This window comes from Macrotis lagotis, chromosome 2 (assembly GCF_037893015.1).
Source record: "Macrotis lagotis isolate mMagLag1 chromosome 2, bilby.v1.9.chrom.fasta, whole genome shotgun sequence".
Taxonomy (NCBI): Eukaryota; Metazoa; Chordata; class Mammalia; order Peramelemorphia; family Peramelidae; genus Macrotis; species Macrotis lagotis.
The window spans coordinates 258,119,259-258,146,324 of NC_133659.1; the positions used below are offsets into that span (position 1 = coordinate 258,119,259).

A 27,066-nucleotide genomic window follows, 5' to 3' on the forward strand; every position below is an offset into this window, starting at 1 on the left:
GAAAGAACTTCGGTGGGGATAGGGTCAAGCCAAAACCACCCACTTTGGATCCCCCAACACATCCTCCCCTACCAAGTCCCCTCCTAGTCTCTAGCATCCCCAAGCCCATTCCTTTTCCCATCTATTGCTCCCTTCTCACCTCATAAGCATAGTCGAAGAGTTCCAGAACAGTCAGGATGCTTGCTCCAATGAACAATCCCATCTGACCCCCAATGTCACCTAAATAGGGAGGCCACCAAGTCCATAGAGTCCGTGGAAAAGCAGTGGGATAAGGCCCAGGGTTATTGGATTTGGGCAGAGTGGGTTGAATCAGGAGGCTATCAGTGGAATTGGAGAGGGGTCCATGGATTTGGGAAAGGGTCAATAGTGTTGGAGACACATTGCTGGAGTTGGGACAGAGGCTGGCAATTAAGAGCATGCAAGTTCAATATAACATTAAAGTCAACTTTTAGTGTATCTGCCCCAGCAAAAAAGCTCCCAGGTAATATCTATTTTACCTCATGAGAATAGGTATTCATAGCTTGCCCTTACCGTACTCATAATAACCAACAATCCACATGTTAAGAAAATAAAGGTTAGAACTACTTGTGATAATATTACAATCAGTAAGGATAGGGACATGTCCAGGAGGTCCAGGAGAGCCCAGTGAGGATGGTTTCAATTGGTTTGAATTCCCCATTTAAGACCTTGGGTGACAAGACCAGGTGTTAATTCCCCCCAGTAGCTCACCCAGGAGTCCTGCAATCTCATAGGCTTTTTTTTGTTCAATGGTCTCATAGTTCAAGACTTCAAAAAAGATGTCCAGCACCAGGATGTTTTCCCTGCAGTGGAGTAAGCAAAGGAGTGACAAAGGGAAGGGAATAAAGAATTAGCATGAATGATGTCCTTCCTGTTTTCCTGCTCTTTCCAACTCCACATCCTCTCCACTTTTCAACTTCCCAACTCTCAAATAACTCCTTTGATCTTTCCTAAGTGTGCTCAGCTTCTCCTACAGATAGCAGGATCTGATATTTCAGTTCCATTCTCCAAAGAAGCTCCCTTTTGCCTAGTGCTGACCCCAGCCACCTTTTGTTTCACACTCTGGTCTATCTTCACACCTCACACCCACCTCTCAGTCCCAGCTCTAATCCCAGCTAAGACTCTCACCCAATGTACTGCTCCGACTTGTTGAACTTTTTGGCCAAATACTTGGCTGAGGCCTTGCTGGGAATCTTGACCATGGACAGCTCCTTCCCATAGCGAGTCAGGTTACAGGGCATTTCACACACACAATAATCCTGGTCCTTCTCCACCAGGAAATCTGAGATAGGGATCCAGGGGACAGGAGGAAGTGGAGTGAACTAAGGCACTAGAAACCACTGACCCCATTCTAGGAAACAGTTTTCCCCACTCTCTCCCAAACAGACATGCACAAGCTATTTGATGACTGAGCAAAACTATGACTGGAGCAAAATTTGTCATTAGAAACCTCATCGTCTCCTACTCCTCAAGTCTCCTCCCCTTCTCTGTCTCCCTAATTCTAAACCTATCCTCCTTGTTCAGCACCCTGTCCTATTCTTCCATCCTGGTTCATCCATTTGCAATATTTACCAGTCTTGGATCTCATCCTCTTTGGAACCAAGCTGTCAATTGACTAATTTTATAAGTGCCAACTCACCTTCTAATAGGAGCCAATGAAAAAGGAAGAAGAAGCTCTCTCAGTTTAACAGATGCATTTTAATAGGGAGCTTAAATTTATTTTCTAACTTTTCATGACCCTGATGTTTGGAATTTCAAGTCAAAAATTAGGGGGATGGTAGAATTTAGTATGGGAATATTTGGAGGCAAGAGAACCTGAAATTAATTTTGCCTTCAAATAAGGGTAAATCTTGCTCCCCTGTTTTCTTTTCAAGATATTTTTCCTTTGAAATTTCAGTGGCAATCCAGGACCTTTCCTAGGTCACTGTATGAGAATAAAGGATTTGAAAGAAAGGAAGAAGAACCTTATTTCTTAGCAGTGGGGATAAGCTCACCCAAAGCAGGATCTGCACACTCCTTATATTGCTCAGGTGTGCAGTATGGAGCATCACCTACAAAGGAGAGAAATTGAGGGAGGGGGAGAGGGAAGAACAAATGAAAGGTAGAAAATAGACTCTTCCTATACAATCTCAAGTGGTCCATAACCTTGATCCCTTCTCCTTTCCCTCATACTAGGCAGAATTGGAAGGATAGTCAAATGGGAACAGAAACAGATCTAGAAATAGGGATGGGAGGGAAGGGGGAAGAGCCATATGGTATCTCCATAAGTCTGCAATGGAGATATCTGGGGAAGGAAGCAGAGACCATAGAATCCAGTTAGCTGGGGAAAATACATGTTATTCATATATATGTATTGAATAAGAGCACTAGTGAATAAGTTAATGGAGAATATTGAGGAGTTATGGGCAGGAGTAGTTAAGGAAGAGTCATAGGGAACTAGAGAGAATGTACAAGGAAAGCTATGGGCCTTCAGAGAGTAGCTGGACAAGAAGCTATGAAACAATCAGTGAGGGAAAACAATTTCAGATTCTTCTAGGTGCAGTCAGTGAGTGTAAGAAAAGGAAATTGGGGCTAGGGGCAGACCTGGCATGTGCACCATGCGGCAGTTGCAGTTCTCCACTAGATAACGCGTTTCACAGTCAATTCGACAAGCTGTGATGCTGTATGAGTCAAAGAAATCTGAGTCCATGGTAACAGCTTTACAAGTACCCCAAGGTGGAGGCAAATAGATGAGCTGTAGGGAAAGTAGAGAAACAAAGACTAATGGAGGAAAGGGTAAATCACTAGAAATGCCCCCTAACTAATGTTGAGAATTCAGAAATCAAGTATTTTTCCACTTTTTGATAATCTTCCTTAAGCCTGGATATTTCTTTACTAATTTTTCATGACCTGTATGGCTAACTTCCATTCTAAATTCTTGGCCCCAATTCATGCCTTTATTTGGTTCCTTCCTCCAACCAAACTTCTACTCTTTCCCTGGTTTCCAGTTCTAATTGCTTTCCAGGTCCCAGATCCCAACCTATAGACTGCTTTCTAGTTTTAGGGGGTTTGGGGTTTTTTTTTTGCAAGGCAATGAGGTTAAGTGGCTTGCCCAAGGCCACACAGATAGGTAATTATTAAGTGTCTGAGGCTGGATTTGAACTCAGGTCCTCCTGACTCCAGGGCTGGCATTCTATCCACTGTGCCCACCTAGACTGCTTTCTAATAAAGGTCTTACCCGTTGCTCCTGGCAAGCCACAAAGGTCTGGAACCCAGGAGCCACACCAAAGCCTAGTTGGTCAATGAAAGGAGGTTCATCCTGACTGTGTATCTGTACCTTGATCCCAGCCTCAAAGGAAGTTTCATCTGCAATAGTAATGGTAGGAAGAATGCTTATAAAAGAATACTTCTAACCTGACTTCCTGGCATAGTTTGCCCCGTCCTTCTGAATCCTGGAAGTCATTCTAACTTAAAACTTTGAAACTGGGTGTCCTGGCGCTAGAATACTTATAAGGGAAGAGAGGTGGAGGGAAAATGTGGTTACCTGGATGGAGTGACAGTTAAGACCCTCAAGTTTCTAGTTTCTCCTGGAATCAAAGGTTCATTGGATCTAAAAATACCTTACTTGTCTCCATCTTCTTTAACTCATCTGTAATTCTCTTGCTGTCTCTCTCTCTCTCTCTCTGTGTGTGTGTGTGTGTGTGTGTGTGTGTGTCTGTCTGTCTGTCTGTCTGTCTCTTTCTCTTTTATCTTTCTTTTTTCTCTCTATTTATTTTTCCCCTACCCCCCATCTCTGTCTGTCTGTCTCCATCCCTGTCTCTCACTCCCGTCTATCTGACTCTCTGTCTCTGTCTCTATCTCTCTCTTTCTCCCTTCTATCTGTCCCAAGGCCCCTAAGAGCAGATGGCAGGCAGCCTGAGAGAAGATGGGAGTTATTTATAGAGCTTAGTGGCGGTTCCTGATAGAAAATGATGACTGGTTACCTTGGAGAGGAACTGAGCCAGGATGGAGAGAGAGGAAAGAAGGGACAGATAGGCAGGCAGACAGACACTGCATGTCAAAGAAACAAAGATACAGAAAAATATACAAAGTGAAAAAGGAACTTCCCTACTGAGGATGCTATAGCTCAAACTTTAGTCCACTTAGGACTGTAACCCAGGGAGGCATAATGTTCAGGGCTTAGGTTTTGAAGAGAGCAAGTGCTATGATGAAAGAGGACTAGGAAAATGATACCCTGAGTAGTGAAGATAGTGGCAATTGAGTGCCCATACCTGTTTCTCCCCAGACTGGCAGGTACTCATCCTGTTGGATGTCCAACATTATCTCTAGCCCATTGCCTGTCCCACCCTTCATAGTCTTGAGTAGTGGTCGCCCATCCTGGCCTGCATTGAATGTGTAGCATTTTCCATAGCGTGTAAAGACCTGGTAGGAGGCAGAGAGACAAAATCTGAGCCTGAGACTCTTCCCCTTTACAACCTTCTTGTCCCCAAATACTAAGACAAATTATCCTGGATTTGCCCAGACTCCTGATCCCTAGAACTATTTTAATCCTCCTGGAATTAGCCTCCTATCTAGATCCCAAACCTTCTTGCCCATACCCACAACACAAAATATTACCTGCTTTATAAAGTGACACTGCCATTCCCTTGGAATAAGGTTCCCCTCAAGTCCCAGTCCTTCAACCTCAAATCACATTCCTCCCGTAGCCCCACAACCTTGTATCATTTGGCCAATAGCTAAACTTTCTGCTCTTCTCCCATTATCAGCTCCTTAATCAATTTATCTCACTATCAATTACAGCACAAACCATGTTTATCAATATTTCCATACCCCTCACTGTACCTTGGGCCTATTGCCCAAGGACTCACCAGGTCCTATATTAATATGCCAATCACAATCTTTTGATGCCTTTGGCCCAAATCTAGCCTCCGCAATGGAGAGAGATCTCCTTAGCCATCCCATGCTTCATCTTTCCCAAGTAACTCTCCTTGTTTTTATGCTTCTCTCATTACAGAAAGATGTAGGGACAGAAACAGAATCAATATGCTGACCTTGGTCTAGATTTACTTTTTTTTTGGTACCTCAGTTCTTCCCCATTACCTCCTAAGAAGGTACTAAGTGCAACTAAACAAAGAACACTTGAATAATCATTTCCAAAGAGAGTCCAGAAGAAACCTCTGCTTACAGACAGAAAGGTCCTCATCCTACAGTTGGTCTTCTCAATGTTTATTCTATAGTCCCCAATAATAATTCCTTTTGAACCTCTCAGGAGAGAGGAAATGTAATCTAGTGGAGAGTGCTGGAGGGAGTATCTTTGCATTTGAGTCCTAAAGAGCTGGGCTCAAATCCCACTTCTGACATTTATTAGCTATGTGACCATAGGCAAATCATAATCTCCCAATGTCCCAGTTTCCTCATCTATAAAATGGGGATAAAAATACTCCTAGTCCTTAGTTCACAAAGTTGTTGTGATCAAGTGAGATAATGTATGGAAAGAATTTTACAAACTTTAAGCATCTAATAAATGTCCATAATTATCAAACCATTGTTCCCACAGCATTAATTAAGAATAACAGTTTTCTGGGGCAGCTAGGTGGTGCAGTAGACAGAGCACTGGCCCTGGAGTCAGGAGTACCTGAGTTCCAATCTGACCTCAGATACTTAATTACCTAGCTGTGTGGCCTTGGGCAAGCCACTTTACCCCATTGCTTTGCAAAAAAAAACTAAAAAAAAAAAAGATCAACACTTTTCTACAAAACTGGGGATATGTGGTTTTAGTCACAGTTACTGTTACCCTTGAAAAGTGCCATGTCCCCAAAGAAAATTATGGAATTAATATAGACCAAGAGTTTTTAACGTGTGTGTTTGTGTGTGTGTGTGTGTGTGTGTGTCTTTGTGATACACCCTTTTCCAAGCCTAGTGAAGCCTATAGCTATAGACTCCTCAGAATAATGTTTGTTTAATTTTCTTTTGTTTTTTTCTGGAATAATGTCTATAAATGCATAAAACAAAATACAGAGGGTTATAAAAGAAACAAATTAATATTAAATACTGTTGTGAAATTTCATATAATATATATATACACACGCACATATATATATATATATATATTTATATATATACATATATATATATATATATATATATTTAAAGTTCAAAGACCCCAGATTAAGAATCTCATGTAAAGAGAAAACTCAGGGGAAAAAATGAGAAACAATGAGTATAGTAGAGTTAGGGGAAAAAAGGAGGAAGAACACTATTTCTTTGATGATTCCTTATTCCTACCCTCAGAAGAGTTTGGGGTCCCAGAATCCAATGAGCCATGAGACACGCATGCTGCCTCTTTTCCACTACTAGGAAATATTCTTTTCCCCCCTTCATTATATGGATCAAGTTCATCTAGCATAACCACTGGATCTGAGCTCCTAAATTCTTGTCTCAATTCCAAATCAAAGCCTATTGACTTCCCAATGAGACCTTAATAGAACACAATAGTAACCTGAAGTCTCCATCCTTTCAGGGAGATTATTAGGTACTGCTAAGGCATTGTGATATCCTAGAAAAAACAACAGAAGTGGAGCCAGAAGACCTGAGTTCAACACTTAGTTCTGTCATTTACTTTTATGATCTTGAATGTGACATTTTCCCTCCCTAGGTCCTAGTTTCTTCATCTATAAAATGGGTGGGGGGAGGGCAGAGAGAGGGCAAGGAAATCAAAATTCCATATGTATCAAAACATTCATATGAGCACTCTTTTTGGTAGCAAGGAACTAAAAACAAAGGGGATACCCATCAATTGGGAAACGTCTGAAAAAAAAACATGGAACATGTAGTAATATAACGTTCCTGTGCTGTAAGATATGACAAATATAAAAAAAGTCAGAGAAGTGTGGAGATGTGTTTGGAATGAAGTAGTAAAAAATGAACAGAGCAAGGAGATTAATATACTTAAAAACTAATCATGTAAAGATTACTAAAAAGAAGTTGAACTTCACAAAATGAAATAACGAAACATACCTCCTTCCTTACAGCAGAGAGATGGGGGACTATCAGGACAGAAAACTGTATATAGTCTCTTTATCATATGTTTTTGTCTAATTGTTTTTCTTTGTAACAAAGGAAGTTCATTCTAAAACAAGTGATGAGAAATAATTGGATAAGGAGACAAGAGACAACAATAAAATACATTTTAAAAATAAAAAATAAGAATTAGATGGTTTCTAAGGATGTTTTGAAGCATTTTAAAATATTATATGATTCAGGTAAAAGTGTCATATATTAATTTTTTTCATTCATTTATTTAGTCAATATTTGAATAACTAATATGTCCTACAGGCGATTTCAGGGAAGTAAAATATATCATTAGTTGAGGAAATAAAGGGACTAAATGGGGGTGGAAGATGGGAAAGAAAGGAGATCTGAGCTGAGAATCTTGAGCCCTAATGGCCCTGGTTATGCCTAAACTTTCTACCATCACAACTATGACATACTGGTGCCACCTGGTGGTTCCAGATGAGAAGAGCCAGCTTATCTCTGGACACTGAACCTTTCTCCCCAAAGTTTCATTTTCCTGTTCCTAATGTTTCTATCTTCCTAGGATCTTTTATTTATTCCTATGAACCTGGGAGCACATTGTCTACACTTCTACCAGGTCTCCACTCTTTTTTCTGTAACAGAGTCTATCCATCCCTTCTTCTGCCAAGGTTTTGAAGCTAGACTTGAAACAAAACAAATGTTTTGAGAAGTCAAATTCTTGGTGTTTCGGAGAGAAGACAGGTGGCAAGGGAACTTCTGACCATACCAATTGTATAGACTTTGGAATTTTTAGGCAAGATTGGAGTTTGGGATTCCTCCTGTGAGTGGGACCCCAATAATCTGGATGTTTCCTAGTACCTAATATTAACGACCCTTTCCTGATGGATTCAGAATAGCTGCAGATGGAGGAAAGCCAGGCACAGGAAGATCATATCCCATTACAGCTCACCTATACTCTTGACCTTGTGAGATGCACACACACACACACACACACACTCTCTCTCTCTCTCTCTCTCTCTCTCTCTCTCTCACACATACACACAATCTGGGAGACATAGAAGATAGAGAAGAACTGGGGTAGAAAGGGAAGAATATATCTCTGAATAGGCATGAAAAACCAAGAATTCATTATCTCTACCATAAGGAAGGGGGTGGGGGTAACATTCTCTGGCCACTCCTCCCTCTCTCTACCTCTCCCTTGTAATAAGATTCTGGCAGAAGTTCCTGATTCCTCTTCTTTCCTGTCCCTCTATCTTCCAGATTCCCGGGTACTGACCAAACCTCAGAGGATCCCAACCTCAGATCTCTTCTTTGGTCCTTCTTTTAAGCCCACCTCTGTTGTTCCCTTCTCAGCTCTCCATTCTCAACCCCTGCCCCAAAGTCTCTGAAGCAGATCTATCTTTTAAAGATGGGTTAGAGGGGGAAGCTTGCAAAGGTCTTTTAAAAGAGACCAACCCATTCTCTTGGGGGAAGGGCATTGTGGAGGGGAGTTCAGATGCCACCTGGAGCAGAAGCTGTTGGGATGATGTTGATGCCCCTGGAGTTAATGGTCAGGCTGACCCCCATGTTTTCTGGGTTGTTAGGGATGAAGGGGGATGACTCTGACTCACCACAGAAAAGTTGTGGGGGCCACAAGGGCCCCCTCGATAAGAGCAGTAGAGTAGCATGTCCTCCAGCCGGTGGCAGGAGCGATTGTAGAAACGGTGCAAGTTGAAAGGCTCCCCAGAGAAGGCATCAGGGCCTGGTGGAGCAAGGGGCACACCAGGGTCTTCCCCATCCTCCAGCCCAAGCAGTGGGGCCAGGTAGAGCAGGTCAGGATAGCTGAGCTGGGACAACCGTACAGCATTGGTGTTGCAAAAGGTAACAGCTGGAAAGGCCAGCTCAGAAGTAGACACCTCATCCAGCAATGTCACATGTGGGTAGCTTCGGTAATAGGTCACCCGATCTCCCACCTGGTACAAAAAGGTGCCCAAAGCCAGGGCAAAGGCCACAGCCCATAATGCCTGGCGTGGCCCTAAGCCCCCTGACACAAAAACATGGCTGGCACCATGGAGGGTACAGCTGTTGGCAAAGGCCACCAAATCCATGGCTAAGCCTTCCTCTTCCTCCTTTGTCTCTTTCTCTTCCTCCTCCTCCTCTTCTGACTCAGATTCAGACTCCTCTTGCTGATGTTGGTTGGGGCCCCAGCTGTCTCTTACAGCCCCCGGGTCCTCACCCGAGGAGAAGGACAGAGAGCAGAAAATCTGGATGGGCATCTTTGGAAGAACAAGGAAGGGAGAAGGCAGAATGATGTCTCTGGGACTAAAAGGATGGGAGAAGAAAAAGGAAGGAGCAAGAACAGAATGGGGTAAGATGCCCAGGCCTGGGCTAGCAAGCAATGCCAGCCAGTCGTGCCCCAAAGCAGTTCAGCTGTCTGTGCCTGAGTCCTTAGTGGGGAGTGTAGAGGGAGAAGAGGGAGGGAACATGGGGTGGAGCTGGGAAAGAGGCAGAGCCGTTCAGTCATCTATGCTTCTGAATAATTGATGGCCTATAAGAAGGGGAGGTGGAGAGGAGTGGAAAAGGACCCCCCCCCACTCCTGCCCCACCAGCTTTAGCTAAGGATTGAAGAATGGGATGGGAGAAGGCCACTTACAACTCCAATTCTCCCACACAGATGAGAAATCCTACAGAATTCCAATTGCTTAAACTAGTGACCAATACTCCTTGTTTCTACCTCCCCCATGAAATATAGAAGGTAAAACCTGGTCCAATAATTACCTCTATCTTTGATCTAAGCCACAATAACTGACTCAGCAAATCCCTCTTTCCCTTCCCTTCACTCCTCCTCAAGCATGTATACCCCAGGTTCTGATTTAAATCACTCTCCCTCCCCATACCAGTCATTTCCTGGACCCTCATCCTGATCTAGTCTCTCCTCTGAGTCTAGTTTCTTTTAAAACCATAGCACTTAACTAACCTCTTCCTATAGCTAGGAAGCTAACCTATGTCTCTTCTTCTAACTCCCCTCCTATTTCTCTAATCCCTCTAGCCCTTCTACTAGATTCCTATTCCTCTCCTCATCCATCCCACAACAAATACAATTGATGCCTCCCCCCCCTCCTTTCCCCACTCTCCCCTTTCCCTCTGTGGCTTTTATGGCAGCCCAAAGATCCATTAGCAGAAGTCTTTCAGTGACCACAGACTCATTTGCAGCTATTTCCCGGCATGGGGGTGGGATGAGGGTGAGACCATAACCCCTCAATCACCTAAGAAGTTTCCTGGCTGCTCTTCCACCTCTCTTTGCCTGCACCATCTTCTCCCCCTCAGCATCTCCTGCCTCTCCTTCCCCCACCCCCCATACTCCTACTGCCTTTCAGACATCAGTTCTAGAAATCTTATCCTAACCTGTGGGGCCAAGGTCAGGCTGAGAGATCTGAGAACCAAGGGTTCCTATCTGTTCGTCTTCCATCTCATCCTTTAGCCCTTTCCTCATTCTCTTGGGCCTTTAGATCTTTGAGCACTCATCCTCTCAGGCTGCTAGACCAATATATTAAGCCCTATCCTTCCAGGGGGCTCTTAGGTCCTATAAACCTTCAACCTACTCTCTTCTAGCCCTCTATGCCCCCCCAGTCCCTCAGTGAGGCTCTGGTTACTTCAGGCCAGTGGAGAGGAACTTGAGCTGCCAACTCTAGTCTTCATTGCTAGGACAGTGATGGAGGGTGGAGGGGAGAGTGAAGAGAAAGAGAAATAGGGTTAACCCTTGTTCTGCTGTGTCAATGTGAAAAAGAGGCAGATGCTAGAAGAATCCTCAGTTCTGTTCTGCCTGATGAGGAATCTTGTTTACACCATAGCTCCAATCCAGGCTCTTCCCTTCCCTCTGCTCCTCCCTCCTTCCTTTGTAACCCTTTATTTCTTCCAGTTACATCCAGAATTTTGCCAGGCTATTGAAGAGAAGATGGGAAGGTTGGGAGGGATAGAAAGGAACCAAACTCCTAGGGATTCTCTGTGCTGGATGGTGACTAGGATTTAGGATGTCTGAATTCTACCATAGACAATGACTCTTAGCTTTAGTTTCCTTGCTGTGAAGGGAGGATATAATGGAGGAGAAGACAAAAATATTAAAGCAAGAGATGCAGCAAGAACTTCAGATATGTGGAGAAATACACAGAAATGCAAAAAGAGAAACAGAGAAATCGACACATGGAGATGGAACTAGAAAGCTACACTAGTTCTAGAAAGAGCTAGGAATAGAAACATGGAGAATCACAGACACCAAAAAAATACAAAAAGCTAAAGAAGTAGAAATAAAAAGAGACAGTGAGAAAGAAGTTCCTGGTGAAAGAAAGAGATCTCATTCGGATATTCTATAAACCATCACCACTGAGGGATTCAGGTTGTTCTTTCTAAATATATACATATTACATATACATACATATATATATGATATTGCACAACAATTAATAAATAGTAGATTTTCTAGTCATTTTCAGAGTGTGTTTTTTTTTCTCATCTAAACTCTAAACTCCTTGAAGGCAGCCATAGACTATTTTGTCTCTCCCTCATTCTCCCTTCTAGTGCTCTGCAAAAGTCCAATACCCATATAGAGCTGGGGCAAGTGCTTATGTCCTCTGTGGTCACTAGAGAGCACTGTGTCCCCCCCACTCTCCACCCCAGTCACTCCTACCTCCTGGGTTTCTAGAGCAGAGCTAGGAGAATTTGGCACTGGGATTTTATTGTTATGAGTCCGGACTAAATGAAAAAAAAAAATATATATATATATACCAGGGAGGAAGAGAAGCTGGATTCTTGTACATAGACATATATACACAGAAAATATAATTGAAAGACTTTGATGTGTATGATAACTTATAAACTTATGGAACACCATATAAGTCATTTAATCTCTCTGGGTCTCAGTTTCCCTATCTGGAAAAAAAGACTCCCTCTGAGGTCCTTTCAGCTGTAGATTCTATGATCCTTCTTTATGTATAGAGGTATATATTCATACAAAATCTCAGTGACACACAGAGACACAAAAAATATTCATATATTCTTCCCCAGTTATATATACCCTCACAAGTTTCTCTTATCATATATGCAAAGGTTCCCTGGCAGTCAAAACATATTAAGAGCACATGGATAGGGGCATCATCACTCATTAAGTACCTCATTTGTCTGGCTTCAAAGCTCCTTTCTCATCCCAGAGAGAATATACCAATGGTTTGGAAAACATTTACATTTAAAGACCTTGATGGATCTTAAGCAAATGAGTCATACTTCTTAACCCATTCCCTAGAGAGTAGCCTTAAACAAAGGAAATGGAATCTGGGGAGTAGCCTGTGGGATGGTATGATTATGATGAACCCTATTCACACCCTGGTGGTTGTTCAAGGGGACTCTTTTTTTGAGACTTAAATGCTCAAAAGGCATGGCCATTGGGGTCATGTTATGGAATGATAAAGATGAAGTTTAGCTTGGTATATATTTGATATATATCTTCAGGCTGGCTTTCTGTTAATGATCCTTCTAAATTTGCTTTGTGGACATAGTTCTGAAGGACCCAGGGTCACCTCTCTACCATGATAAGACACTGGAAGACTTAGTGGAGGAGTCTGTGTTATGGGAAAAAGAGCCAAGTGGTGGGTAGAAGGATATAAATCTTGGGAATGAAAGAAAGTTTAAGAGATGAATTTAAATATTGCATTTATATCACACGCTTCATTACAGAAATCCCCAGATGTGCATAGACAGGGACCCTGCACACATTGATGGGTGTTCCTTGCTGTCTCCTTTCTCCTGCAGCACAGAGAGGTGCTGAACCTTGGCAATGAATATTGCAACAGGAATCCAACTAGGAAGTAGGTGGGATCAGAGCAAGAAATACTGGAGAACAGAGTAGGGAGATGAGACGTGACAAGCAGAGGAGGAGAGGTTAGCTGCAGAGAATAGAATCCAGAAATTCCAACACCCAGCTTCATTCTCAACTTATCCTTGAATTCAACGTGTATTGAAACTACTTCCCCAATGCTATATCACCTGCTTAGGTCATTCCCCAGAGTACTGGTCCAAAGGAACTGGAAAATCCCCAGAAACAGGAGAGGGGCATCAACAATGTGCCCCACAATATTCTGAGAGCTTTACAAATGTTATCTCATTTGATCTATTTTGTGCATGTCCACATACATATAAGCATATACACATATATATATTTTACACACATAAACAAATACATACACACATTCCATTCTCAATTCAGGGAAAGAAAAAGGATAAATGAGGGAGGAGTAAAGGCAATTGTATGGAAGAAGAGGGGTCCTAGGAATTCTCTTCTAGAGAGGTTTACCGAAGAGATGAATTAAGATGGGGTAAATGAAATAAAGTATATTGCTATTACTGGATATTTGAGTCTCTCATTCCCAGGATTCAGATGCCATTTCTGCTATTTCAACTTCATCTCCACACTTAGGCTTATCCCCATTCTTAGGATTTAGGTCTTGTTACTTTAACTCATATTTGTTACTTAGTTTTCTTCTCCTCATCTCTATCCCTAATACTTAGCATACAATTTCTCCTCTCCCAGAGTCCCTGACATTTGAAAATGTTTTCAGGGGAATCATTTCAGGAGCCTTAGCAGCAATCCCTATCTACATGAAGAAAATCCCTGGACACTCCATTAAGCGCTGTCCCTCTTTCCCCCTCTAAGCCCTTAGTCCATAGCTATAGTCTTGACCATATAAGTCGCATCCTTCAGGGATAGATAACCCTGGACCCAGGCTAGGACAGCCACAGAGGCCCAGGACCCAAAGCTGCTCCTCCCCCTGCCTGTTTCCTGGCTCCTACCCCCAGAGGCACTTAGTTACTTATATATCAATTCCCTATTACTTTAGCCAACAGTCTGGCGATCAATTAGCTTAGAGCAGCCACTTAGCAGACTGCAGCCTGGGAAGTAGGAAACTGGAAAGAGAAGGGGAAAATATCCTGCCCTCAGGATCTCCTTGCTTGCCACTAATGCGACTCCTCTGCCCCAAATTTTCCCTCCTCCCACATCAGTGAGAGGATAGCTCAGGATCCTGAAGGCAGAACACTTGTCCTCTCCAGATAAAGTAGTTCAAGTACTCCTGGCCATCTCTGTAGAAAGCTGGGCTCAGAATTCCACTCTTGTGACTGACCTGCAGGCACATATCAATGTGGCACATGCATTCTTCCTCCTTATCTGCCTACTTCTCTGTCCTATAGCCATTTGGAATTCTGTTTCTTTGCCTCCATCTCCCACAACCCTGGAGGTTCTACTGGAGGGCAACAGATTCCTGCTAGGAGCCCCATAGGTCAAGCATTCACCACTGCAGTCCAAGCTCTGACACAAGCCCAGCTGGGGCTCTTGACCCAGGCTTTGGGAAAGGGTGGGACAAGATCCTCAAGGGAGAGAAGAACAACTCGGATGAGTGTGCTAAAGAAGAGGACTTAATGAAACATAGTGGAAGTAAGGGGCTTTGGGGAGGGGGTTGCCCATAGGTACATATTAAACCTTGGCTAACCCTGAGTTACTTTATCCTACCTCATTTTTCACTGGCCTGAATGCTTTATCTTTTTTTTTTAACCCCTTTCTTCTTTCTGCCCCAGTTCTTCTCCCTTACAATTACTTCTCTGTCCTTCTGCTAGTCCTTTTCTGGCCCAAGGTCCCTATTCCCCTCCTGCCATGGCTCTGTGAAAGGTTCTGAACCCAGTTTCAATAGATGAGAGGTGGAGGCTGGGGAGGAAGGGAAGGGCATCCATGTAAACTGGACACTTATTTATGATCCCCCCCCCATTCCTACGTTGTTCAGCATTCCATCCACATCAGGCTCTCCCTCTGCCAGGGACAAATAAGGTGCAGCTGGGAGCTGAGGCCCTGGCTGCAGCTGCTCCCCGCTCCCCATGCCACACCCCCTCCCCCCACATCAGCATGCAGCTGCTTCTCGACAACACCCCTTCCCTGCCCAAGGCCCCAGCCCCTCACCCAGGGTAAGAGTAGCCTTGGAGGCAGGGAGCACAGACCCCTGACCAGTCAGTCTATAGTCTATAAGGAAAGGAGGCCAAGAGAATTAGAGAACTTGGATTAGGCTTTTGAGTTCACCTTTGGGAGAAGTGGAAATGGAAAGTGGAGAATGAAATTGATGAAATTTCTGCACATTCATAGGGACCCTTTCCTTTACCTTACTCCTGACCTTGCCTGACCCTTGAGATCTCCCAGCTCATGATTTCTCTCTAGATCTGCTGAGGCTCTATGTATATATCTACTCTTCCAAGATGGTTTGACCTCTGCCAGGGATGATCACAGATAAAGAGGCGGCAGTCCAAGTGTCCTAGAGCTCATGAATCATCTCTTCAAAACCAGGGGAGCAGGGGCTGATTTGCATCTGGAATTTTGCAGCTTCCACTCTCCAAATGAATGAGAGCAGAAGTGGACACAGAGCTCCAGGAAACTGAGGTATTTACTCTTAGTTGGGAACTTTGAGAGGTGTAGAAGTGGAGTCAGAAAGACCTGAGATTAAATATAACCTCAAACACTTTCTTGATGAGTGTCCCTGGGCAAGTCATTGCTTCAGTGCTATTTGCCTCAGTTTTCTCCTCTGTAAAATGGGTTGGAGAAGAAAACAGCAAATCATTCTAGCATGTTTGCCAAGAAAACCCCAAAAGAGATCACAAAGAGTCAAACACAATTAAAAACAATTGAACTGAAAATAATTCCATGTGCTTGGAAGGTCAGAGGGAGCCAAGAAATCAAGGGAGAACCACTTGTATGAGAGGGGACAGCATAGAGTGATCTTTGGAGGTACCTCTGAGAATATACATACATACATATACAGATATATATATATATATATATATATATATATATATACATATATATATATGGAGAGAGCGAGAGTGAGAGCGAGAGCGAGAGCGAGAGCGAGAGCGAGAGCGAGAGCGAGAGCGAGAGAGAGAGAGAGAGAGTAAGCAAAGGAATTCAAGAATTCAAGGATTTGAGGTTGGGCTAGCCTGTTTCAGAGATCCAAGTTGCCAGAAGGGAGCTTCTGGTTATATAATTTTGTATTTTGTGCATTTGGGATAATCCCAAAGGAGTTAAGAGAGGATGAATGCTGAGAGACCCAAGTCAAGTCAGGTCACAGTTTCAATTCAATGTTAATGTCAAACAAACCTTAATCATTCCATGATAGCTCCAAACTAGGAAGTGCTGTTATATACTCCATTTCATTCCTGAGACCTTCTTTGGATCTGTAGCCTGAATCTATTCACTCCACTTATGCCCTTGGGGTCATCACAAAGAAAGAAGCTCTGAGATTCCCTGAACACTTATACTTTTCTTTTATCACTGCTCAGAATTTTCCTCAGACAATATGAACTCATTACATTGCAGCATTCCCACTGTTATGGACCAATTATTTCTCAGTATAACCATTGGTAAACCTCATTTAGACCAACTGAAACTCAATGTCATTTCTTATATGTTGTTGCATCTCCTCTTTATACTTCAATACACATCCAGATAATACCAATCCATCATCCCTTCAAATCATCTAACCAAATGGAAGGTCATGGTCATGGCACCTTCAGTCTATAACTGTCCAAGGATGACTCTCTCTTTAACCCAAATACCCAAGGACTCAATTCTGAGATCATAATCAGGAAGAAAAGCTTCGATGATACTCGTACCCTTTGGGGGATGGAAAGAAAACTGAACTTGGAGTCAGAAGAAATATTTTCAAGCTCTCAAAACACCATTTACTAGCTGTACATCTTATGCAAATCACTCACTTCCTCTAAGTCTGTCTTCTCATTTGCAAAAATGAGGGATAACAGTTACACTGCCTGTCTCACAGAATTATGGTGAGAATAAAGGAAATAAAGTATATAAAATACTTTACACATTTATAGAAATGCTATGTTGACTTTGTTTTTGGTCTGTGGGTGGTGGGAAGGAATTCCTCCACAAAAGAAGATTGGTAACTCAGCTAAATCTTATAGTTTTAGGAAGTTTCTTGGAGAACTAAGAAATTTAGCAACTTGTCCAGCTTGACTGACACAGCCATGTTGTCAAAAGCAGGAACTGAACCCAGGTGATGCCAAGCTAACTCTAACCACTATACCATTCTGCCTCTCAAATGCAAGCTATTGTTTTTAGTTTTGGGTAAGGGAGATCGAAGAAAGAGAGAAGGAAGTTGAATCTCAGACAAATTTCAGAATTCTCACAAATATGGTGAAGGAAAAGGAACACCCATCTTTGGCTCATTTCACTTGAAAAAGCTTTGAAAGACTGGCAAAACTCCATACAACATCATTGTGGTTGGGACTTAGAGAAGGAAAAGAGAGATATTCCCAATCTGCTAGCTCCTTGCAAAGAAAAAAAAAACCATTTCCACTGTATGTTTTATTATTTTCAGTTCTTCAGACATGGTAGATTGGGGTGGATGGGGACCAGAGTCTGAGAATGTTGATGGTAGGACAGAAGACAAGGCAGGAGAGGATCCAAGGTTTGGATCAACTGGGGTATCTCAGGGCAGAGATTTTAGAAAAATAATACCCCTCCAACTGGCAGTGGAATCAGTGATTCTAACATCAATAATATAGTCCAGTGAATAGAACTCTGGACTGGGAGACAGATGATCAGGATTCTAATCCTGAATTTTGCAACTAGTTGGATGTCTGACCTTAGATAATTTGGAGTCATTTTCAAATCTTACTCCTTGGAGACAATTTATGTAGTGGATAAAGTACTGGATTCAGAGTTCAGGAAGACCTGAATTTTAAATCTGTCTCAACATTTATAATTGTGTAATCTTTTGGGTACATCACTTCACCTTTCTCAGGCTTAGTTTCCACATCTGTAAAATGGAGGTAACAATAGCAGCTACATTCCAGGGTTGTTGTGGAGACAAAATGAGATAATATATGACTATATTTTGCATTAAATAAAATATAAATATTTTCCTATCCCTCCAAATTCCATAAGTTGCCAAGTCTTATTTCTTATCCCCTTCTCGCCATTGTCATGGCCAACACCTAGTTTAGGCTCTCATCATTGCTCCTCTAGACTATTGCAATAGCCTTCTAATTGATCTCCCTGTTTTTAGTGTCTCCTTTCTCCAATCCATGTTCCATACGGTTGCCAAAATAATCTATCTAAGATCATGTAATTCCTGTGCTCAAGAGTCCTGAGTGGCTCCCTATTTCTTTGGAATAAAATGCAAACTTTGCAGTATTTAAACACTTACACAATCTGTTTCTTTCTTTCCAGACTAACTCTACATTGCTCCACTATAAACAATCTACATTCTAGCCAAAAGGACCACTTGATTTTCTGTGAACTTGGCATTCTATCTTTCCTTCCCTCCCCCATGCTTTTGCAGTTTTCTGAGCCTCTTTCACTATTGCCTCTTACACTCTTACATTTTGGGGTTCAGTTCATGCACTTTTTGCTATGGGAAGCCTTTCTTTGATTCCCCCCCCACACACACACACTAGATACCAATAGCACTAGTTAGTACTCTTCTCTCCTCAAAATTTTATCTGTGTACAGGTCACATCCCTCGTAAATTGTAAGCTGCTTGAGGGTGGAGGCTGTTTTTCACTTTTGTCTTTCTGTTCCCAGCACCCATCATATTAACTTATACCTAGCTTGACCCAAATGCTTGGTGAATGGAATGGAATCGAATATCTTTGTGTTTCAGTTTCAACATTTGTATCTAATATATTATCAGAGATACCTAGAACCTACTTCATAGGTTGTCATAGCATTCAGTGACATGTTTTGTATTAGTAATAATAATTAATAATAATAATATCCCAAATCAAATACAAAACTTGTATTCCCGAGCATTCAACTAGGGACATATGCCTTGAGGCAGATATGTCTCTAGGCTGGCAATATAGTGTTATGAAAAGAATATTGAAATTGAAGTCAGGACAACTTGGTTTATATCCTAGCTCTAAAATTTATTGGTTATGTGTCTTTGAGTAAATCATATCACTGGCTCTGGAGTCAGGAGGATCTGAGTTCAAATCCAGCCTTAGACACTTAATACTTACTTAGCTGTGTGACCTTGGGTAAATCACTTAACCTACTGCCTTGCAAAAACATGTCACTTCTCTGAAGTGACTCCTTATCTCTCAAATGGGAATAGTAAATGAATCACAAATTAATTGAACCAAACTTGATTGACTATTGCTTCTGGTTAATAGGGCACAGTATCATGAACAAAGCACTCTGAGTGGACTTCTAAGGTCCTTTCCAGCTCAGAACCCAAGATCCTAGTACAGAACCCCTCTCCCTTTAACTCCTGATTAGGCAGCTAGATGCTGATGAAATGGCTACAGTGATGGACCTGGAGTCAAGAAGACAAATTCAAATGTTGCCTTCAACTGTATGACCTTTGTCAAGTCATTCCACCACTGACTGCCTCAGTTTCTCCATATGTAAAAATGGAAATAATCACAACACCTATGTCCCACAATTGTGAGGATCAGATGAAATAATAACTGTATAATTAGCATAGTTCCCGTTGCATATAAATGTGGATTCAGAGCTACTATGAATTGCGAATGACTCCATTTTATTCACAAAATCAATTAACTGCTAAACTTTTATATCCTAAGTTTGTATAATCTATTTAAACTTGGGCAACTTAGCTACTACTTAATTCAACAATTAAATTCTGTTAAATCATTTCAAACTATCAATATACTTGGAAACTGCATGCCTCAAGGAAACCTGTGTTAAAATCTGGTCTCAGAAACTTGCAAACTGTGTGACCCTGAGCAAATCACTTCCCTTCTGTTTGCCTCAGTTTCCTTGTCTGTAAAAATGATATGATAATAGCAACTACCTCTCAGGATTACGGTGAGAATAAAATGATATATTAATTGTTCATTATTCCATTTGAGCATAGTGCCTGGGACATGGTAAGTACTATATAAATATCAGTTATTATTATTATTAAATAATTTATTGGTTTTGAGTGCAATTGATATAATGCTATTTGATAGATGAAGTGATATATACATATATAAATAACTGAATTAATGTTTCTTGATTTGAAAAAATTTGTGTTATATTTTTAAAATTCTTAAGACTGTTGATGTTATTGTTGAGCTTCTAATTTTTCACGTATTATGCTTTTTGGGACATCATTGCATGAAATCTGTTGCTACTATGAGAAGAATGATACATGGAGAATAATTGAATTGTAACATTAGTTGGGTGGCATGGTGTATAGAATACAAGGCTTCAAGTCAAGAAGACTTTTATATATATGCTTGAGTCTGGGCTCAGATGCTTTCTAACCATTTTGATCCTAGGTACTTAACCCTATTTGCTGCAGTTTCCTCATCTGCAAAATGAGCTACCTAAAGGATATGGCAAATGCTCTAGCATTCTTGCCAAGAAAATTTCAAAATGGGGTTATGAAGAGTTGGACATGACTGAAATGATTAAACAACAAAAACATTAAAAACATTTACTTCTCTATTAATCCAGATGTTGTTAGATTATGAATGGAGCAGGTGGAGAATGGTGATCACAAACTGTAAAGTATTTAATTAGGTATATTTTGCTTTAAAGTGGATAACAACAACAACAACAATAATAATAATAATAATAATAATAATAATAATAATGAGGAGGAGGAGGAGGAGGAGGAGGAGGAGGAGGATGATAACTTCCAGTTTGGAAAAAATAGTACTACAGACTTCTTAAGTTGTCTTCTCTGTGAAGTTCCTTAAGAATTTCTACTTGGGCAGGGTCATAAGATTTTTATCTATTCTGTGAAAGAAGATGTAAAAATAATGAAGTGGTTTGGTAAGGAACTAAGAAAACCCCTGGCCAAAATGAGAGGACTTGCAAGTTTGCTTAGAGTAAAGAGGGGGTTTTATAGAAAAGATTGTTTCATTATCACTTATGAAATTGTACTTGTGGCAGCTAGATGGCACAGTGGATAGAGCTGGGATTAAAGTCAGGAAGACTTATTTCTATGAGTTCAAATCTGAACTCCAACACTTACTAGCTGCGTGACCCCGGACATGTCACTTAACCTTATTTGTCTCAGTTTCTCATCTGTAAAATGAGCTGGACAAGGAAATGGCAAATGACTCTAATATCTTTGCCAAGAAAACTCCAAATGAGGTCATAAAGAGTCAGACAACTAAAACATTAGAATAATCTGTTTAAAAAAATAGTATGCATTGAAATTCTCTTTTGAACTAATTTAGTAACAATAGACCTTAGATTCAAAGATTTTATTTTGCCTTAGGGATTAATAGGCCATATGAATTTGTGGTCAACTCCATATCCTGAATAAATAAATGAATGAGTTATTCAGCCAGCCATCCCCTTGCAAATATTTATATATTCACAAATAAGATTAGGTCCTTAAAGTATCTCATTTTTTGGGATGATTTTATATACATATACATATACATATATAATATATATATATGTGTGTGTATGTGTGTATACATCTATCATATACACATATAAATATAGGTGTTTGCATGTGCATATATGTATATATATATTTATACACACATATATTATTAACAACCACCTTTGGAGATAGATAGATATCTTCAAAAGATGGGCAGAAGATAAAGATGTAAAAGTTTTGAATTTTTAATAAAGTAGTAAACCGAGAAAGCAACAAATTAGACTATTGTCTCTAAGAACTAGGATACATATTTGGCTTCCAAATGTTTCAAATGAGATTTATGGGCTTTGAGTATGCTTTAGTAATATATTCTCAAAATTGGATTAAGGATTTTACATGTAAAATTGCATCAATAATTGTAAAGAAAGTTTTAAATCATGTTCTTTTCTAATTTTGAAATCATTCTCTGAAAATATTAAGAGACAGAAGGGTATATTTTCCAAGACAAACCCTCATGGATCCTTATGAAGATTATTCCTTCAGTCTCTTAATGGCATTGTCCATAACTGGTACAGGGTTCTAGTAAAGATAGTAAGAGCTAATGGTAAATAAAAACTGAAATTTTCTGAACTATGAACAAACAACTATGAAACAAATGAACTATGGTTCTATTTGATGTTCTAAAATTCTGTTGTTAATAGGATTAACTCCACAATGTTTAAACTGGTTTTCTCTACTTGAATTAATTATTGGAAAAACAAATTTAGGAGGTTATACTAAATTATATTGAGGATTATTACTAGAAGATTTTAGCCATATTATATAGGAAATCTCTGTAAGTAATCCTGAACCAGCAAAGTGTATCTACTAGGAGGTATCCCCTTCAGAGCTGCCAGGAGAACAAGACCTATTCCAGAATTTCCAAAGGAAGATGTTTCCAGGGACCAAATGACTACATAGGATAGTGGGACAGCAGTAACTCAAAATGTAGCCTCTAATCACATGGATCTGGGGAAGTGGGCTAATTTAGTAGTAATGATCATTATTGTAGTACTTTCGCTTTAACTTTTCATGATATTTATGTTTGCTTTTAGGAGGGTAAATCTAAATTCCTTTATAGGTTTTTTTTTTGTTTGTTTTTAATTTTGCAGTTTAGGAAGAAAGGTCACTTCTCTCATAGCTTTTGTTGAAATGAAAGCTTCCCTTGAGGCAGATATATCTCTAGGTTGGCAATATGATTTATATTAACCTCACCTAACTAAAACTTTGACATATGAAAATAAGTCATTTTACATCTCTTAGGTAGAAACCAAAGGAAACTTTGAACTTCCTAAAGCAATTTAGTTATTTGTCAACTAACTACCCATCTAAATGGTAACATGTAACTCTCCCCTCTCAGTCAGTTCATTAAAAACCCTCTAAACTAGTAATTTAATCTGTAACCTGATTTAGTTTCATGAGGTTTGGTTTTCAAGGGATGTATGAGATTATGACTCTAAATTGGTTCAACTATCAGGACATAAAGAATGGGATTATGATTTTTTTGTGTGTATGGGTGTGATACACATGAGCAAAGTGTTCCTTAGTTTAAGTTTAATTCTCTTGACTTAACACCCTGAGACTAAAAAAAATTCTTTGTGCTCTCCTCAGTATTGCTGATTGCCTCCACCTTTGTATTACTGACTGGATTTCTGTGTCATTCCTTAGAAATCCTAACCTCCAAAAACACCCCTGACCATCTCATATAAATCAATCTATTTATACAAATTTGATCCATGGTCCCTCTTAGTCAGAATACTATGCTTATATAGCACTATATGGGGGAATAATGGATCTAGAGCTACGCCATTTTGAGAATTACTCCATTTTGTTTACCCATATATGTCTACTCTCCCATTCATTCCTGCAACGTAAGCAATCCAAAATAGTATGTGCCATGGTACTGTGTTGTACAGCCTGTTCTGATGGACTAGCTCCCCACATCCTGTCACATAGAAACCCCTAACCATGAAACTGGGTAAAAGGGATATTTCACTAGATTAGCCTTAAACCCAAGCAACAAGGACCTTTTAGCCCATCCCTACTCTTTTCTAGCCCTATAAAAGACTGCTTCCTCTCTGAAAGCTGTGACCCTATGTAAACCAGAAAGCCAGCCTCACTGGCAATAAACTTTGCTTTGGTTTACAAATTTCTGGTTCAGTTTACTTGATTTTTTTTCCCCATCCCTCCATAGAAGTGCTCTATAAATGTTAGCTGTCATTCTTATTATTGATTCAGGCCTAACAGAAAAAATTGGAAGAACTAGAACCTCATCTGGACTGTGATCCAGAGGCCTTTCCTATGTCCTTTAACCTCCTACTCCTGACTTCCACCCTGGAAGGGGAGGCTATTGCAGCTAAGGAGATAACCCAATTGGATGGTGAAAGAGGTTCCTTCCTTCCCCTGTTTCCTTGATGGCAGCAACCTGGTACAGGTAAGACCCTAATCTGACATTTCTGTTCCATAGCAATGGGAGATAGAGGCTGGACTGGGGCATAGTCAGGGTTGGGTAGGGCCAAGGCAGCATGAGGGGGATGGTGAAGAGTGCGTGGGATTGGCAGCTCCTAGAGTCAAGAAATGTAAAAACTGAAGGGTTCACTCATCCAAAGATACCATCCTCCAAGTGCTAAGCAACACTGCCCTCCCACTCCGAACAATGAGCAAACACTGTGCTCCCAAAGCAGCCAAGGAACACCCCTCCCCACTCTAAGTAAATCATTTCCACGATGAATCCTAAGTCTAGCCCTTCCCACAATTAAAGGAACCCACCTGACTGACTCCCACACACTCCCAAGCAAACAACACTTCCCTCACCACTTTGAAGTCATCAGCACTGCAGACTTCACCCCGAAAGTGACAGGACAGCAACATGTCATGGATGTCATGTCCAGCTCGGTCATAGAACTCCAGCATGTTGAAGGGTTTGGGTTTAAAGTTTCGGAAGTTGGCCTTGTCCTGTAGCATTTCCAATTGTTTTTCATCTGCCATCTGTGTATCTGGGATTTCATACCTGGGCCAAAGAGAGGGGTTGCAAGTAAGTCTAAATCTCTCCAGTCTTTTTTATTCCATGACTGGAAAAAAGGTGACCCAGACTATGGAGACAGAAGGTTGGGAAGCAACAGGTAAAAGGGGTGGGATGGAATATGATCAGGATGGGGGCAGAAAACATACTGGGGTAAGGGTTCCATTCAGACCCTGGATTTAATGGGGGTGGTGGAATGAAAATGGGGAATTCAACATCCTAGGATCACAGGCTTGGAGTTGTAAGGGACATATAGTCAACTGGTCCATTCCATCATTTCAAATAAGAAAGCCAGAGAAGTTAAGAGATTTGCCCAGGTCACAAAGGTTGTAAATAGCTGAGCTAGGATTCATAGCAAGTCCTTTTAACTCCAAATACAACACTCTTTCCCCTCGCACCATTATGATCACCCAGAATACTCCCTGACTACTCAGAAACAATGAAAAGTGATATTCTCAGGTTCAGTCAATTGTTCAGCGACTATGCTCAGGGTAGCACCTGTGACTTCTAGGTGAGTTGAGAGCTCTCAAATACAGAAACATAAAGAGCACAAGGCACACGACTTCAGGGGACTGTGCCAATAGATTAACAAGCAGAGGAGCTGAAGAGAAGGGACATGACCTATGTCATTAACTAATATTCTTTGCCCCAGTGAATGTGGGGTTATGGACACACACAGTCTTAGCAGGTTTTTCATCATTCTTAAAGATTCTTTAGTTACCAGGTAAAAGATTGGGCTTTGTCCAAAGGAAAGGAAGTCATAGTCAGGCTCTGTAAGCCAGAGGCACAGCGAGTGGCAATTGTCATTGTGGTGTTTGTGTGTGTGTGTGTGTGTGTGTGTGTATAGGAAGGGATGGGGTAGCCTGAGTTTCAAGCAGAGATAAGCAACACTAAAGAGAATTTAGCTTTTAGAGGGAGAGACTTAATGAAAACTAGGTGTAAATAAAGTCTAAACACCACTAAGGGTGGTGTCATCCAAGCTGAATTAGGAGGATCTAGGGAAATGGTGATGGGGGTACTCAGATACAGTCAGAGCTAAGGGTATAAATCCTGAGGTGAGGTTAATCCTAGAGGAGCAGGGCCTGGAGAGAAGAAATGTCTGAGGTGGGCAAGAGAAGAAGAAGAAAGGGACCAGGTTGGGGGGGGGGGGGGTTGGAGGGTGCCCACCTGTTGTTGAGCAGGGCTAGCAGCTCACCAGCATGGTACAGGTCATTCTTGGAGACTCGGCTGAAGCGAAATTCATTAAGGTTGCACAGGGTGATGGCAGGAAAGGTGAGGTGTGAGGCCGCCACTTCGTCCAGTTTGGTGACATGGTGGTAGTGGAAGTAAAACTGTACGCGCTCTGTACACACACAGAGCAGCACCGCCAAGGAGCCCAGGAAGCACAGGGCCCACAGGGCCCGTTTCAGGGAGAGCCGTTCATAGGAGAAGATATGGGCCAGGCCGTGTAAGGTGGAACTGCTGGCAAAGGCCTGGATGCTGACAGGCTGGACACCACCCACCTCTTCCTCATCTGCCTTCAGCTCCATCCTGCCCAGGGAATATCCTGAGAAGTGGAGAAGAGGGTTTGTCTTCCTCTATGGAAGATGGGGGTGGGGAGGAGATGAGAAGAGGAGAGGGCTAGCTAACAAGTATTTCTCTCACTACCCTTGGAAACTCCCTCCAGAATGAACAGACTTCAGTGCAGGGAATTTCCCAGACCTGATTAACCCAAGGTTTGGAGCCTCTCTGCCCAGAATGAGGGTTCCTCCAAAGGTGGGGTAGCCTGGGACGGTCTCTCCTGCTGTGGTCAGTTTAGGAGGAGGGGTTTCTCTACAAACGTGCTGACCCCAGAACAGGAGGTCTCCGAGAAGCAAGCAATCCGGGGCAGGAGGGAGTTGTTCCCCACCACTTAGGGACAGGTCCCCCAAACACCCCTCCCCAAGGAAAAAGCTTCCCCCATCGCCCGAGAGCTGACCCCAGTGCTGAAGGCTCCTTTTTAATACGGATGTCACAGGGGCCAGTCCTCCCCCCCCAAGAACTAATTCAGGGTCAAGGCATCCCAGAGGCGGGGGGAAGGGGGGCTGCCTTCTTACCTGCAAGTCCCTGCCTTTCTGTGGGGGGGCAGCCCGGGTGGAGGGATGGGGGCGCGGTTCCCCCTGCCCCAGAACCCCCACCCCGTGGCTTCTCGCCGCAGCGAGGTCTTCCGCCGGCCCCACACCCCCGCGCGATCTCCTCAGCCTCCGCGCCGCCCTAGGAGCCCGGGCCGGGGCGTGCGACACGCGTGGGGGACCCACCTGGGGGAGTTCCGGAGCGCAGCGGTGGGCGGCGGGTGCTGGATGGCCGGGGCCGGCCGCCTGCTCAGCGCCGAGCCCGCGCGGGGCTCATGGCCGGGAGCGGGAGAGCCGCGGCCGCCGCGCCTGGCCGAGCCCTGCAGGGAGCGGCCGCCCGCCCGCCCGCCGCCCGCCTCGCCGCCCGCCTGCTCCGCCCGGCCGCCGGCTGCGCTGGGCTGGGCTGGGCTCGGCTCGGCTCGGCGCGGGGCTCTCAGCTGAGGGAGCTGCAGGGATCCATGGTCCGGCCCGGGCGGGGGGAGGCGGGGGGCGGGCGGCGCGC

The 27,066-nt window shown here is 42.4% G+C and overlaps 1 protein-coding gene across 2 annotated transcripts in view; it reads right to left on the reverse strand.

Moving 5' to 3' along the window:
* The window catches only part of ASIC1 (acid sensing ion channel subunit 1), a 28,075-nt gene extending 2,064 nt beyond the window's left edge, over positions 1-26,011 (reverse strand). The window contains exons 1-9 of one of the 2 annotated variants that reach the window (XM_074225946.1): positions 25,642-26,011; positions 24,267-24,462; positions 4,269-4,419; positions 3,236-3,363; positions 2,602-2,752; positions 2,013-2,069; positions 1,147-1,300; positions 687-821; positions 140-317 (exon numbers count right to left, since the gene is read on the reverse strand). In XM_074225946.1, the coding sequence (XP_074082047.1) occupies positions 140-317; positions 687-821; positions 1,147-1,300; positions 2,013-2,069; positions 2,602-2,752; positions 3,236-3,363; positions 4,269-4,419; positions 24,267-24,462; positions 25,642-26,003 (1,512 nt within the window). In that variant the 5' untranslated portion in view covers positions 26,004-26,011. Of the gene's footprint in view, positions 1-139; positions 318-686; positions 822-1,146; positions 1,301-2,012; positions 2,070-2,601; positions 2,753-3,235; positions 3,364-4,268; positions 4,420-8,642; positions 9,456-24,266; positions 24,463-25,641 lie in introns of those variants that run through there. The other variant, XM_074225945.1, reaches the window with a different exon arrangement.
* Between the last annotated feature and the right edge of the window lie 1,055 nt (positions 26,012-27,066).